Consider the following 17,650-nt stretch of genomic DNA (forward strand, 5'->3'; position numbering starts at 1 on the left):
AAAGAGTTGACCTTTACAGACTCTACCAAACTCCTCCACCAATTTTGGGTCTAAAGACTTGAAATTTTAGATGTAGGTTACCTGGACATGAGTCAAACTTTTTAATACATATATATATATACATATGTACATAAAGTTATGAACAGTTCATAGGGCCCGAGCAAAGCTGGGTTGAACTGCTAGTAATTAATTGTTGAAGGTGGTTAAATTTGTGCTAATGTTTTGCATTAAATACTAATGTTATTTTCATGGCAAATGCTAATCCCTAACTGTGCATCAAATGGATACCACAATAAGATCCGCTGCACCTAATCATAAAAATACTATGCAAAGTTTCAGCCAAATTGACCTAGTAGTTTCTGAGAAAAACTGTGGTACCTAATCTCTATTAATCTGTACTTGTGCATTGAACGGATACCATAATATCAAAACTAAGAGAAATATAATCTATATAATATTTTATAAATGTGAGAATGTGTGTGTGTGTGTGTGTGTGTGTGTGTGTGTGAGAGAGAGAGAGAGGACACTTCGAATTTTTGATTAATAGACTTGAAATTTGGTATACAGGTTATTCAGACATGTGAACAACTTTATAATCGGTTTTCATCCTAAAAAAACAAAATGGCTGCTAAGAGTTCAAAATTAACAAATTTTTATCTATTTGTTAACTGTTTCACGTTTGCACGTGCGTGGTCGAGAAACATAACCACTTTTTTTTGTGTTAAGAATAAGATTTTTAGAAAACACTTTTTAAATGCCATGTCAAGCTGGTCTAATGGTTATCATACTTGACTCAATGATGTTAGGTTTCAGTTTCAGCTTGAGTGTTATTTTTTTTTTTTTTACTTTAGAAAAAAGCAATACTCGCACACATGTCTCATTTTCTGTATTAATTGAAATATAATATTTATGCATATTTTACGACTGGGCAACACTGGGTAGCCTGCTAGTATATCTATGAAAGTGCGAATGTGTGTGTGTGTGTATGAGGACACTTCTTAACCTATGTACTCAACTAATATTTGATCTACAGACTTAAAATTTGGTACAGAAGAAAGGGGTAAAAACTGAAAACTTGGTATGAAAGGGGGGGTCATCAGATTTTTATCTGCTTGTCAACTGTTTCACGAATGTGCATGCATGAATCGTTCACATGACAGATTACTCATGTTAAAAATAAGTAGGTTTGAAAACACTTTTTAAAGATCGTGTCAAGCTAGCCTAACGGTTATCGTACTTAACTTATTGTCTTTAGGTTTTGATTTTGATCTCAGCTCGAATATGTTTTTTTTTTTTTTTTTCACTTATAGGAAGTGAACTGTTTAGGAAAAATCAATGCTAGCATGCACATGTCTAAGTTTCTGTATGAATCAAAATATAATATTTATGCGTATTTTACGACCGGGCAACGTCAGGCGACCTGCTGCTAGTATAGGTATATTTTGAATGTAATTATCCACAGATACGTGTTTTGTCACTATATGGCTCATCAGCAAAGGTTAACCTAACGAGATTCGACACCAGCACTCCAGAGTCTGGAGCCTGAAATTACCTAGTGATAAGTGTATTGTCTTTTTTATATGTCGTTTATTTGTTTATCTTGCATGCCATACTTTTCAGTGGAAAGTATTACTTAAAAATGGTAATTGGGTTCAACCATGCTGATGAGTTATATAAAGATGAAACATGTTCCCATTGGTGAGGGAAAATTATGTCCTGTTAGCATTTACGTAATGCTTTCTGCATGTTCATATATATATATGAAAAAACACCATTTAAAAATTCAAAGCATGGCGGTTAAAAGATCAGTCACGTGTGATTTTTTTTTTTTTTAAATAAATATTTATTTAGTTAAGATTTTGAATTTTCGACTCATACCAAATCCTCATTGTTTAAACAATACATTTTTTTTTTCAACAACTGCGCCAAACAACACATCACATCACAAACAAATATTGTCTAAAAAATTCCGATGTGTCAACGTGATTATGCCGCATAATTATGGTTTGTATACATACGTAGAAAAGGTAAATAAGGAAAAAAGAAAAGAAAAACAAATATTGTCTAAAAAATTCCTGATGAGGGCTTTGGTATAAGCTGGAAATTAAAAATTTTAAATAAATATCTATTTAAAAAATAAAAAATATCTCACGTGCTTGATCTTTTAACCGTCATGTTTTGCATTTAATTTTCGACGTGCTTCTTAACAGTGGACTTCTATTAATTTTTACATCATTTTAAAAAAATATCTTCTTTTGAAGAAACAATAAATAAAGTGTTTTTTTTTATTCTTTTGATTTTTTTAGAGGTAGCAAACTTTAAATTAAAATAAATCACAAGAAAATATTTTTATTATACAAATACGTGGTTTATTCCAAAGATTTTTGACATTTATAATGCAAATACAATTTAAGGCAAATATCCCCACGGTTCACACATATAGACTAAACTAGATATCCAATATTCACAACTCTATGCGATAAATTTGGCTGCATTTCGACAATAAAACGTTGAATTTTGTTTTTCAAGTGGTCTATTGTGTTTGGTTTATCAATGTGGGACTTTAGATATCCCCAAAGAAAATAATCTACTGGGGTTTAATCATGCAAACGAGATTGCCAGTTCATGAAATTATTCCGTTATCAAATGTTTCTCTCAGTAAATTGATCGTATCGCATGCTGTGTGGCATGTGGCATTATCTTGCTGAAACCACATGATGAATTGCCAAACCAAGTTAAACTCAAAATAACCGATAGTTGCCAAATCTGCAATTAAAGAAGATAGAATCGTTAATTTAATCTTTGCTTGTTTTATTTCACCCTCGTCTATAGTCACCTTTTATTCCACCCTCGTCTATAGTCACCTTTTATTTCACCCTGGTCTATAGTCACCCAGTTTACTTGATCTTTGTACAGCTGTTTATGTAAAATTTCTGCTTCCATTGTTAATGGCCAACACCCAGAGCTATACAAAGCAAAGTAAAATTTAGAAATATCGATATCTAATAATAATTGAAAATTTTTTGTGTTTCGAATATATATATATATATATATATATATATATATATATATATATGTGTGTGTACTGTACTGAAGTAACACTCTCCTTAAGGAGGAAGTTTCATGGAAGTATGAAATTCACAAACAGTACTCGGTCGTATGTACAGGAGATGACGACATAAGGTTTGCAGGGAGGCGTTGACGTTCTTCTGTTCTCCTACATACAGCACCTAGTATTCCCAAATGATTATCTATCTGGTACTGGCCCCTCTCTCTCTCTCTCTCTCTCTCTCTCTCTATATATATATATATATATATATATATATATATATATATATATAGATGTTTTTATTTGTTTTTGTTAGCGATACTTTCTTGAATGAATTCAAGTATTTATACGAAAGTGCATTTTTACCTAAATGCTTGTTGGGGATAATTTTCCCATTGACCAATCTGGTACCCCCTTTTAATGGGGAGCGGCATATATATTATTTTTGAAATATAATTATCCACTGACACGTGTTTCGTCGTCCACGACTCATCAGAGTGGCTGAATCTGATATATATATATATATATATATATATATATATATAAACTTTAAAGTATACCAGATAAAAAAGCATACAATCAGCTAGAATAAAGTCTGAACTATCCAAAGACGATAACTGGTTTTTCGAAGTCTCCCTGCACTAAACGTGGACGTATATGTTGGTTGACTAAATGTCAACGTAGAAATGCATGATATGGTCTATTCTCCAACGTTTGAATGTGAAAATGCTATTCAAACGATGGCTTATTATTATGCCAAGCACATGCAACGCCAGAAAACCGGCAGTATTTGACAGCACACATCTATGGCTTGTTCAGTCTTAAGAGATAATGGACACCCCCCCTTGACAAGGGTTGCACAATCTCCAACCACACCTCTCCTGAATTAGCACTGCTTGCGTCCAGACTAACAGGAAAAAAAATGCCGAAATAAGTGGCAAGCACATTTAGCAGCTAGAATTCCTAAATGGTCACCCATTTTAGTACTGACCGGGTTCAACGTTTCTTAACTTCAGTGATCTGACGGGAACCGATGTGTCGACATGATTATGCCGTATATTATGGTTTGTATACATACGTAGAAAAACATGATTTAAAATGTCTATACTTATGCAGAATAAGTACGCTGGTATAGTAAAAATTTTCTGGGCAGTTTACATCAAATGCTAAAAGGTTGTTGAATGAGAGTTTTGTAATTTTTCTTTTTTTTTTTTTGTACAAACGCTGGCCAAGTTTTTTCAATGAAAAATATATTTTTATTATGCAGAAAATTCAATGAAAAATTAATCGGAAAAAAAAAATAGAAACAATATCCTTTTTATTGTTATAAAAAAATTCAATGAATAATTATTAGACAATTTTTTACAAAACTTTAAGAAAATTAAAAATTGAAATCAAGGAAAACACTCATTGTAAGGTAAGTTTCATGAATAAATGTTTTTTTTTTTAAATAACTGATAACAAAAAAAATTGTTTGGATTTCTTATGATGATTTTTTTATGATTTCTTTTTGTTCAAATCAAGGTAAATATTTAGTTCTTTTTATAATAAATCAATTTTTCTTTAAATGATATTGGTTGCTGCAATTTAATTGTCTCAGCATTTCGTAAACTGCTCGGAAAATTCTTACTGTCTTTACCCTGTGTAAGTACCAAAATATCTTCTTTTGAAGACAAAACTTTGATCCAATCTTTGGCATTTATTTTTCCTTCTTTATTTCAGTTTCCAGTAAACGAGGCAGTGCAGAAGCAGAATCAATATCAAGCCCGAGAAGTAGTTTTGCTCAAGCAGACGGCTCTCCTCCTCAGGCTCGGGCTGGAACGGTCGTCACCTCTTCACGCCAATCAAAACGACGGTAAGTAGGGATTGAACAATTTTAATATTTTTTCTGAATTCCAGTACAATTAACGATTTAGTTCTAAATTACCGATTCCAATACAATTACTGATTCTGTTTTAAAGTCTCAATTCTGATAAAATTGTTAATTTCAATTAATTTCAAGATTCTGATACAATTACTGATTCTGTTCTAAATTTCCAGTTCAGATGCAATTACTGATTTTGTGATAAAGTCAGAATTCTGATACAATTTCCAGATTCTGAAAAAATTGTCGACTCTGCTCTAAATTCCAGATTCCAATACAACTCCAAATTCCAATAGAATTACTAAATCTGTTCTAAATCCCAGATTGCAATATGATTACCGATTCCAATACAATTACTGATTCTGTTCTAAATTTCTGCTTCCGATGCAATTACTGATTCTAGATTTAATATTTAACTGAAGTTCTTTTTTTTTAAATAATTTTTTGGATTATCTGAAAAACCCCATGTAATATATGCATATTTTTTATGTAAATGTAAAAATGCACTTGTATGTGTGAACGTAGGGTGGGGTGGGGCGATTTTAGTTTTACTTGTAGTTTAAAATCAATAAATATCATTTTATCATTAGTACCAGTAAAAATCATATGGAATCACTTGAACAGTTTTAAGTATGTACTTTATGTTAAAGCTTTTTAAGTAAAAGAAACACAGCAAAAACTGGCTCAAAGATAAAATGCAATTTTTTGTGTGGGGCCCATGGATTAACAAAGCATTGAGATGGGAGTGTATGTTCGGTTAGATTCATTGGAATAATTTGTAGTCTTTAATCATTTAGAGACAATGTCTATTAATTAGTGATGGGACGATTCCAATATTTTTTTCTGATTCTGATACAATTACTGATTCTAATTCTTTATCGATCCCTAAATATTTAACTATAAAATTGTTATTTTTTTCACAGATTACCGTAAAAAACACATGTTAAATGTGCGTGTATTTTTTCAAATGTAAAAACACACTTGTGGGGATGATCTGTGGCTTTAAGTTTTTAATGTAGTTTAAAATCAATAAATATCATTTTATCATTAGCATCAGTAATGGAAAAATTTGTGTTTAAACAAAAACATAAATTAAAAGAATTGCTTTTGATCTCAACACAAATTTTTCTGCTTCCAATACCGATTCTGATAGCCTCAAAAGATCCGATTCTTCAGATTCAGATTTATCATCCCAATACTAGAAAGTAGATCAACCCATGACATTCACTTCAGGATCTCTGACTTCTAAATCAGCCTGCATCCGACAGATGTATCCTTCACTTCCTTGGACATTCTGAAGTGACGCATCTCTTTTTTTCCAGATCAAGTCAGGACACGTCAAGGATTATACTATATAGAAATAGATTTTCATCACGTGTTTTGACATTTATCGATTGGCTTTTCATATTTTTAAGCAGTAATATATTTTTGAGTTGACGTGCACTGAATGGGATGATTCGTGGAAAATTCCTTCTCAGTCTCTTTTCATCATTTACAATCGTGTCATAATATTCTTCATCATTCAACCAATAATCCATCCACTTTGTTAACCTTTATCCTTGAATGTTTTTTGGCCTTGATAACTGGTGACTCTTATTCTTATAATCTCTACTAATATATATAAAAGGAACTTTATCTGTGTGTATGTGTGAGTTTGTTCAACTATAGACTCGAAAACGTCTGGGTCGATTTTTATGAAATTTCACACAAAGGTACTTTATGTGACTGGCAGTGTTCTTAGATAGGTTTTGTATTAGAATGCCTTTGAGAAGTATCAATAATGGAAATAATCCGATGAAAGAAGGAACAGGTGATTTTGACCAAAGTTAACCCCTTATATAGCCTAACATCACAATTGAATTTGAAAAGTTTTATTACCACACAATCCGAAAGGCACGATATATAAAATCAACAGTTTGTTCTTTGATATGACAGGGGCGCTTTCTAAATGCTGATTTTATAAAATCAGCAGTATGTTCTATACAGTGCAAAGTATTGTGAAATAAATCACTGCGGGGGGGGGGGGCATGTGAGCTTGCTCTCAATGCACCACAATGATTCCCCAACTGGAGCAGGCAATCAGCTGGTTTGATTGAAAAATGGGCGATTTTACCGATTTCGATGACAATAAAAATATGGGAGTGTGAAACATTTGTTGATCATCATTCAATCCCTGACAACGTCGGGTTGGTTGGTTGGTTGGTTGTTTTTGTTTTACGGCATATCAACCCTTTTCGGGTTATTTAATGCCGAATCCAGAGATTTTGAAGAAAAATTTTTAAATAGAATATATTTGTTGTTTTCACGTCAGTTTCTATTTAACCCATAGTTGGGACCCTAACAGGTACTACCACTCTGGGTCAGAGTGGACCTGGGAGCAATGGTAATTAAAGGGTGACTCCACACTCCCTAAAGCCCACAAGCCTTACCATTGGATATAGTTTAAGGTCATATCCAGGACCCCCATTGAGGGACTTTTACCCTCTGCCGGGGGGGGGGGGGGGGCAGTCGGCGTATTCTAATGCCCCACCGACAGGGCCACAACGTCGGGTCTTCTTGCTAGTAGTGTTATAGTTTCATCAATGGAAGAACTCACATAAGCATGAAATCAACTCTTACATATTTGTTCTTGCTCGTGAGCAATCAAGAAACCAAATAATAATCGTCATCATCATCGTGTAAATCCAAAGATTGTATCATTAGCATCGGTCTCCCCGAAATTTTTCTGGTCAGAATTATTTCTAGAAAGATATTGTATACTTAAAGGAGGGATCACAAGAAAGTTGCGAACATCCTAAGTGAAAGCTTTTGTGGAATGAGCTGGATTCGAAGTCGGAACACCCAGGTCATCAGTCTGTGTTCTTAACCCCTAAACCACTGTCACCTCACGTTGACCATTGTTGTTGCTGGAATTGTTTTTGTTGTCCCAACTGCTGATGTTGTTGTTGTTGAGGATCAGTTGTGATGATATTGTTGGCATTCATTTTCCTGGTATCTTTCTAAAGAATTATTTCTAGAAAGATATCAGAGGGGCCACTAGAAGGTTGCTAAAGTCCTACATAAAAGTGAGTTTTTGTAGAACTTGGAACACTTCCGAAGAAACCAAATCGGGTTTGTATTACTGTACACATAGATTCGAAAAAGTTGTCAAAAAACAAATATAGAACAAATAAATGTTATCAAAGGCAAGATAAGTTACTTTTCTACCTAACTGGATATATTTTTTGTGTTTTTATTCAGTGTAACATGTTTATTCAGCTCGAAAAACATGCAGTGTTTATCGATGTATTGGAAAATTCAAAATGGCAGCCGACTCTCTCTCGGAGAGGGTACATTTGGGAAAAGGTATTATAAATAATAAACTAGACAAAATACTGTTAGAAATTCGCTCAATATATGTTACCGTGACATAAGTTGACATGTATTCGGTTGTTTTCTAACAGTATTTTGTCTAGTTTATTATTTATAATACCTTTTCCCAAACGTACCTTCTCCGAGAGAGAGTCGGCTGCCATTTTGAATTTTCCAATACATCGGTAAACACTGCATGTTTTTCGAGCTGAATAAACATGTTACACTGAATAAAAACACAAAAAATATATCCAGTTAGGTAGAAAAGTAACTTATCTTGCCTTTGATAACATTTATTTGTTCTATATTTGTTTTTTGACAACTTTTTCGAATCTATGTGTACAGTAATACAAACCCAACCAAATCAAATCAATAAAGTCTTTTTATACATATGTTGCACACAGGTTTATCCATGTGTATCTTTCTTGTCTAGTCACCTCTATATCATTTTTCCATGTGTGAACCGTGATGGTCTTTTTAACTTAAGTAAAATAAGCTTTTCATTCATGAATGATGCAATAGACTTTATTGAGGTTTCAAGGTTTTATTTGAGCAAGAATTTACTCATGAAGAGAGAGACCACTTAACTAATTAATTATTTATTTCTTGGTCTATCTTAATGTAGTCTTAAAAACAGGCAACGGACATACAGTCTCAAGGTAACATTCTGATTCGGACAATACAGTAAAATAAAAAAAAAATGAACCATAACTGTATTAACTGGAAATAGCCCCAATTTTCGTGTCATTCCGTCGACGCACAAACTATATGAAAAAATTTCACTTGATTTGGAGAGATTCGATGTTGTAGAGTCTAAATCTAAAAATATCTCCAGGTGAACGATGCGCATTTTTTTATATTTTGCAATTTAAATCGATTATTTTATTGCAAAAGTTGAGCGTAAAAAATCATGTAAGGGAGGTAATCATTTAGTAAATATGATGTCTTTTCGGTCAATAGTTACCTCCCTTAGTTTAAAAATTCACCAAATCGTGTGTTGAGTCAATAAATTTAATTTTGAATAAAGATACAATATGTATGTGTGTGCGTGCATGTTTTTTTTTTTTTAATTCTTTTATTAATTAAGCATAATTAATACAATTTTTTAAAATAAAATCTCATGGCCATGAGTTTTACATTTGTTTTAAAATAATTCCAGGTAGAAATAAATTATACTTAAAATTTCCTCAGCTATTAAAATAATCTGCTATTTATTTACATCTACAATATTTTTACAGCATTTTTATCATTTGTCAATGAAATAAATAAATGCTAGCTATCCTGGTGTGTTACAGGCTTAAAAAAATTGAGAAACGCAGCATTACAGAAATGAATTTAATATTCACTGCACCATCAGCAAGGGATAAAGAGCTTGAACCCAGTCAGAAAAGGTTGAGAAGCAGTAATTTTAGTCAATCCACCTTTGGTAAAGATGATTCAACTACTCGCTGTTCCTCTGTTTTCTAAGCCAAATGCATATTTTGCAAAAGACAAAGAAAAAATTAAAAAAAAAAACAAAATTGATGGAAGGCGCACCAGGGAACCCCTGCAACAATGTGAACTCATTGTAAATGAAATTTTATTGGTTACAAAATTGAAACATGATGAGTATCTTCTTTGTCAGTTACGAGATAAAGATCTTGTAGCTGCAGAGCTAAAATATCATCTTACAAGTAAAATCAATTATACCAATTTCTTGAGGTACATAACAAAAAAATCAGTAGACATGAACAGTGAAACAAAACGGTGCTGCATATAATATTTCAATATTCTTTTATTGCAGGACCAAATACCACCAAAAAGCAATATTGGATATTTTCCTGTGGTCAATGGTAATCCAATTCAAATAAGTCCTGTGAATGCAGTATTTTTGAAAAGTCTTGCAATTACTGATGAACTTGAAACTGAATGCATGAACTTGAAAATGAATGATCTTGCATTTTATGGTAAAGCAAATACGTTGGAATGATGCCATGTATATGCAAAGAATTATTGTCAGATTTGGTGGGTTCCACACCGGCATGTCGTTTCTCAGTGTCATTGGAAAGCGATTTGAAGATTCGAGGTTAGCTAACATTCTACTTGAAGCCGGAACAGTGGCACAAGGATCACTACCTGGAGTTATGAAAGTTAGACACTATAATCGAGGTGTCACAGTTATAAAAATTATGTCTAAAGCCTAAAGAAGGAAACTCCTATTTACTTTTATTGAAACGCAAAATGAAGAAGAAAAAGTTAAATTCATTAAATTGTCTAAAAATTTATATGATGCTTTTCTCAAAACACAATTCCAAGATCTCTGCAGAAGTGATTTTAATGAGTTTGAAAACAAAGTGTCAATATTTATTCAAGAGAGATGCAATTTCCAACTTTTGCATTTTGGATAAGTTACTTGAATATGGCAGATTGATTTTTAAAATTTATTCGTGCTACAAGAACAGGAGATTGAGCCCTTCACCTTAAATCAGCAGCAGGAATGATCCCCTGGTATTTTGCATATGACCATTTGAACTACGCTAGGCATCTTCCTGTTTATATCTATGAGTTGCTTGCTGTTCCTGGTACACATCCTTCAACAGCAAAACATCTCGCTGCTGGGAATTACTCATTTAGTCAGACGGCAATGGACCAAATAATTGAACAAACCATGAATAGAGATAGCAAGATCACAGGTGGGAAGATTGGATTTTCAAATAATCCCAATACTGTTCATCGTTGGATTTTATCTTTCAATCAACGTACTCATCTCTAAAAACTGTACTGAAATGTGGAGTTGAATTCACCAATAAAATCAATGAAGATAAAAACTTTCAGCTATCCTGAGAAAAAGCATTCATAACAAAAGAGCAAGAAGGAAAGAGATTGCCTTCTTATAGCAGCAAGAACCTGAAAAGTTGACCTGGGAGAAATTTTTTTCACATTATCTTTCAGAATTCCCGACCAGCCTAAGTAACATTGATGGTTCTTTGCAGCGTATCAACAAAGCTGCTTTATTTCATGATTTTATTGTAAAGTTTCCTGACATGAAATTTAATAATATTCCAAAAAATGCAGCACTGATTTTAGATGGACTGGCAGTGATACAACAGCTTGCAGACCATGTTCCATCAAGGTTTGGTGAGCTAAGCATTTTTATTTTTAGAAATTGCCAGCAGAAGAATATATATATGAGTAAGTTATAAAAATATATATGGCAATTAAACTACACAGAATATTCCGCGTTTCATCCATGCTAGGATTCGTCAGGCCTTTTATTTACACTAATCCTTTAATTTATGAAATTCAATTTAACTACAGAGTATATATATATATATATATATATATATATATATATATATATATATATATATATTATTGGAATCAGAAAAAATATTGGAATTTTCCTATCACTAATCCTAACTACATTCTTCTTTTGTTTAGCTGGAGAAAGCTATTGATAATGCCAAGAGAGGGTTGTTTGATGAACTTTGCATAAATTAGGGACAAACGAAGGCTCAGTGAAGGTTGTTCAAGCCACGTACAAAAATGCTCAAAGCTGTGTTAGAAATAACATCATATTTAGTGACAGCTCTAATGTTAATTCATATGAATTGTTTGGAAGAGACGCTGCATGCTGATTTAGTACTTGTCTGTGAAACAATGGAAGACGTACTTGGTAATTAAAGACTTGGAGGAATACATACATATTTGAGTATTAAAAACTTGGAGGAATACACACCTACTACTTGGTAATTAAAGACTTGGAGGAATACACACCTACTACTTGGTAATTAAAGACTTGGAGGAATACATACATATTTGAGTATTAAAAACTTGGAGGAATACACACCTACTACTTGGTAATTAAAGACTTGGAGGAATACACACCTACTACTTGGTAATTAAAGACTTGGAGGAATACATACATATTTGAGTATTAAAAACTTGGAGGAATACACACCTACTACTTGGTAATTAAAGACTTGGAGGAATACACACCTACTACTTGGTAATTAAAGACTTGGAGGAATACATACATATTTGAGTATTAAAAACTTGGAGGAATACACACCTACTACTTGGTAATTAAAGACTTGGAGGAATACACACCTACTACTTGGTAATTAAAGACTTGGAGGAATACATACATATTTGAGTATTAAAAACTTGGAGGAATACACACCTACTACTTGGTAATTAAAGACTTGGAGGAATACACACCTACTACTTGGTAATTAAAGACTTGGAAAAATACATACATATTTGGTAATTAAAGACTTGGAGGAATACAGATCTACTTGGTGACTAAAGACTTATAGGAATGCTATGGAAAATAAAGGCTGGGAGTTAATGTTACCAAGACTAAAATGCTGATCAACGAATGTAATATCCAAAAACTTTTGAAAAGAGGAAAATTCCGCTTCTCAATTTGTGGAAAGGTAGTCGGTTGCAATCCAATGTTTGTGATATTAAAGAAAAAAAATTATGCCCATTTCATCCCAAACAAGGCAAAGTCCAACTTGGGTGTAGAGGGTTACTATTTGGGACATAATTTGCAAGGATATTATGTAGGGAGTTGAGCAGCAAGATGTCTGTTCACATTACACTTGAACTTCTACATGTCAGTACTGTCAGGGAAGCAGGAACCCAGGAGGGAATTCCAAACTCTAGCAGTCTGAAGAAAGAAACTATTAGAGTAAAGATTTTTTCGACATCTAGGGAGCGCTACTGTGTAGGGGCGGGATTTTGCTGCTTGTCAGGTTTGTCGGGGGTATTTACGTCGAAAGGCTTGGAGTTTGTCAGAGCACCTTTCATTAAAATATTTGTTAAATAGGCACAGGGATGCAAGATTTCGTCGAAGGGACAAGTGCTGGAGTTTGGTTGACAGAACGGGACAAATCAGGTTGGCGATTCTTTTTTTGAAAGTAATGGGTACAGAAGAAGTGAAGTGGAAGTACTGGTAAGTTGAAAGAGGATAACCAGTTGATACGCAAGGCGTGTAAGACAATGGATATGGATGAGAACTTGCGGAGGAAGAATGGTAATATAAAAATCATTGATTAATAATCAAGTGTTTATTCGACTCAAACTTATTCGACTCAAACTTATTCGACTTGAACTTATTCGACTCTAATTTATTCAACTCAAATCTCTGAGTCTAAATATGCACTATTATTCTTTTTTGTTGCAGGTCCAGTTCGTCTGCTGCCACGACAGCATTTGCTGCAGCCACTGCAGGATCGACAAATCCATCTGACCATCCAAAAGGGAGTCGTCAGTATCTTACTCCAGGTAATTGATGTCTAGTAGCTATCATTTAAATATCTGAATCCCAGAAAGGGCTTCCACCCCCTTCCACTTCTTTCTAAACATAAAACTAAATTAAGCTAAACATAGTTCACGTTACCAACCCTTATGCCTACCTAATCATGTCACAGTATAGAATGGCCATATACATGTACAGATATCCCTACAAGTCCTGTGACGATAAAGAAATGACTGTGTGCAAACCTGAGAAGCTTTTTTTTTTTTTTTTTTAATTACATTTTCACCCCATACAAGGCACATTGCCACTTTGGTGTAGGGGGCTACTAACAGGGGCAACAACTACTGGGGTACTATGTAGGGATTTGGGCAGCAAGATGTTGGTTCACGTTGCACTTGAACTTCTGCACATCAGTACAGTTGGGGAAGCAGGGACCTGGAATGGAATTCCAAAGTCTAGCGGTTCTGGGGAAGAAACTACTGGAGTAGAAAGATCTTTTACATCTAGGGATCTCTACAGTGTGGGGGTGGGATTTTGCAGCCTGTCGGGTCTGTCGAGGGTGTTCATGTCGTGGGGGCACAAGTGCTTGCAGTTCGTCAGAGCATTCACCATTATAATACTTGTAGAACAGGCAGAGGGATGCAACATTTCGTCGATGGGACAGAGGCTGAAGCTTAGATGCCAGTTCAGGGCCTATCAGATTAGCGACTCTCTTTTGAACCATGTCAAGGAGCGAGAGACTAGTAGCCGATGCACCAGCCCAAATATGACAGCAATACTCCATACATGGGCGAATGGTTGCCTTATAGAGGTACAGGATACTTTCGGGTGTTAGTAGTTTTCTAGCACGGTAGAGAGAGCCCACCTTCCTTGCAGCGGCCCTGGCAATGCCCTCGATGTAATTGTTGCAACTCATGTTGCTAGTGCACACCTATTATTTTATACATATGATGATGTATGGAAGTGATGGCTTGAGGACGTGTCGCATGCAGAGAAATGATATAAGAATATGATGGATGTGTAATGAGAGTCTTAAAGGCAAGCTTAGATCTGATGACCTCAGAGGAAGATAAAACTCTGGACAGTGTAGGGAGATGTGTGCAAAAAAAAAGATTTCAATCACTTATTACAAGAATTAATTACATCCACTCCATAAGACGTTACCCCATGTAAAGTTACCGTTTTTGTAGTGATGTCTTTTGGGGGTAAAATTATGGCGTGAAACTGATTTCTTGTGGAATGGGCTGGACTTGAACTTGGGACACCCAGATCGTCAGTCATAATACGAGTTGAGCGTTATTTGGCATCATCTAGAACAAGGGTTCTCAAACTTTTTCTCGTTAAGTACCCCCTGAGTTATAAGACCATCTTCCCGAACCCCCAATAATCTGACAATGAACAGAATGGCTATTTATTGACTAACTTATTAAAGTACAATAATTCTGCAAAAGATATTATAAAATTATTCAAGTTTTAATGAATTTATTCAGAAGAAACATCAACAAATTCAACTATTGGTAATCAACGCTGTAAATTTAGAAGCCTGCGTAGAACAGTGAGATTGAAGGAACACACTCTGCTAGAAGTGAATCTAATAATCCATAACTACCACAAATAAAAATTAAAAACGAAAATGATTTCCTTACATTCTAGACCAGGGGTTCCCAAACTGGGGTCTGCGAACCCTCAGTGATTCGCAAGAAGATTTCTAGAGGTACTTAGATGGCTGACAAGAAATATATTTTAATATGTTTCTTGTCAGCCATCTAAGTACCCCTAGAAATCTTGTGGGCCTCTAGGGGTTCACGAACCTCAGTTTGAGAACCCCCTGGTCTAGAATGTAAGGAAATCATTTTAGCTTTTAATTTGTATTTATTTGTCTATTTTAAAAACTTATTCAGAAAAAAAAAGTAATTTTCAGAAAGACAACTCTTCTTATATTATTCAATTAAAAATACGAGTTATTCCCAGTAAAACATTATAACTATAACAGAGTTTGATTTATTAGCTCCGATCATTAGATTATTTGGACTACTGTTTTTATCTTGAGTGTTTTTCTTACGTGTCAGCCGATGTAAACTTCGACATCTGACCTTCTTCAGCTGTGTCTTGTGAACACGTTATATAACGGATAAAGTACTAAGTAAAATTTAGTTCTAAGTGACACTCTTCTGGAGGTTGAAGGTTCAATCCTCAGTGTGGACAATATTAAAATTACAAATATAAATTACTTAAGACTTCTATCTAGTCATGGCTGACAGAATGAGAGCATGCTATCTCTGCGGATTTAATAAAGTGTTCTGTTTGGAATTCTATGTAGATTCCCAAGCTTGATACAGTACACCTGAAGAAGGTCGGAGATTATTTCAACCAAAACATTGTGCGAATAACACTCAAGATGTGAACAATCATCTGAATAATTCAAACAATAAAAATTATCAATCCTCATCTCAAAAATTTAAGAACATACAAGCTTTGGTCTAATTTTGAAAATCCCACCAGGTAACTTTATATGTTAGAAAACAATAAACAAATATAATCTACCTATTTATAAAAGTGAGAATGTATGTGTGTGTGAGGACACTTTTTAACCTATATACTCAAAGAATTTTTGATCTACAGACTTGAAATTTGGTATATAGCGAATTCAGACACGTGGAAAATTTTTCATCCAGACAAAAAAGCTACTAAGGGATCAAAATTAAGAAATTGATACTTGGGAGTCATCAGAATTTTATCTGTTTGTCAATTGTTTCACAACTGTGCATGCGCAAATCATTCATATAATATTAAGAATAAGTAGGTTTGAAAACATTTCTTAAAGTTCATGTCAAACTGGCCTAATGGTTATCGAACTTGATTCACTGTTTTTAGGTTTTGGTTTCGATCTCAGCGCGAGTATTTTGTTTTTACTTACAAAAAGTGAACTGTTTAGAAAAAACATAATACTCGCAGTTTCTTCCTGTTATTTTATTTTTTTAAAGGAATTTGTTACGTTTAATACCGGGCAATGCCGTGTACATCTAGCATTTATTCCTCGAATTCCCCTTATTTCTTCTGACATGCCATTTCAATTCAAGCGTTTACAATTTCCAATCAAAATTAGTTTCGCCATGTGTATAAATAAAGCTCAAAGAGAGAGCCTAAAAGTTGTTGAACTTAATCTTCAGACATCTTGCTTTTCTCCTGGCCAGTTGCGTGTTGTTTGCTCACGCATTAGAAGTCCTGAAAAACTCTACATTTATGCACAATTGTAAGAGGTCGCACTGAAAGTATTGTTTATGTAGAGGTTCTTCAAAGTTAATGCTAAAGGTACATTTAACAGTTTTCAGATATGCACTGATGGAAACTAAATTTTAATTTTTTCATTAACAGAATAGATTAATTATGCCATCTTTATATACATTGTACATTAAATAGTTAAAACAAAAGGAGATATACACTAAGATATAAAATAATGATTGCAATTCTTACAATATGAATATTGAAAATAGGACTAGAAGATAAACGATTACACTATAAAAAAGCTAGTGATGAGATCTCTATAACTAAATAAGACTCATCTACTGCTCCCACCACATGGAGTGTGTGGAAAAAGAAGCCATGATGTTTAATCTATATTTATTATAATGTATAATGTTTAATTTTCTTATTTCTTGTTGCAGGTGATAACAGGATTAAGAAACGCGAGTCGGTGCTAAGCGCTGCGGCGACAATGCGGGTGCTGAATGTCATGAAACACTGGGTATCAAAACATTTCCAGGTAAAAACAAAAACTTTAAAAGAGTTTTCTTTGTATGGAAACTGTTCTAGACAAGGCATAAAAAATGATTTAAAAAACATGAACAAACAGGTTGTTTTGAAACCACGTTAAGATATAAATATTTTATTTTAAAAACATTCATTCGTATTTTGTTTGTTTTGCTTCTTAAATTGAAATGTTTCTTCTTACGAACAATAAAAACCTTAATTATATTAAATTAAAATGCTATCAACAAGTTCCGGGCTATTGTTTGCTGCGAGACTGTTACTGTTTACAACAGCACGTTTGAACCAAAGTCAAATGAATATCTGATGATGAGATCTTTCTCGAAATATTATATAACACGGATATACCACCAGACAAACTTTCCCAGGTAAT

The 17,650-nt window shown here is 33.8% G+C and overlaps 1 protein-coding gene across 3 annotated transcripts in view; it reads left to right on the forward strand.

Moving 5' to 3' along the window:
- Positions 1–17,650, forward strand: part of LOC145249497 (ras-specific guanine nucleotide-releasing factor 2-like) — a 1,106,705-nt gene that overhangs the window by 1,057,164 nt on the left and 31,891 nt on the right. For all 3 annotated transcript variants that reach the window (XM_080111105.1, XM_080111106.1, XM_080111107.1), the window contains 3 exons: positions 4,772–4,904; positions 13,435–13,535; positions 17,175–17,272. In XM_080111105.1, the coding sequence (XP_079967231.1) occupies positions 4,772–4,904; positions 13,435–13,535; positions 17,175–17,272 (332 nt within the window). The remainder of the gene's footprint in view (positions 1–4,771; positions 4,905–13,434; positions 13,536–17,174; positions 17,273–17,650) is intronic.

Source organism: Euprymna scolopes, chromosome 28 (assembly GCF_053919585.1).
Source record: "Euprymna scolopes isolate OS-2025 chromosome 28, ASM5391958v1, whole genome shotgun sequence".
In the NCBI taxonomy this organism is placed as follows: domain Eukaryota; kingdom Metazoa; phylum Mollusca; class Cephalopoda; order Sepiida; family Sepiolidae; genus Euprymna; species Euprymna scolopes.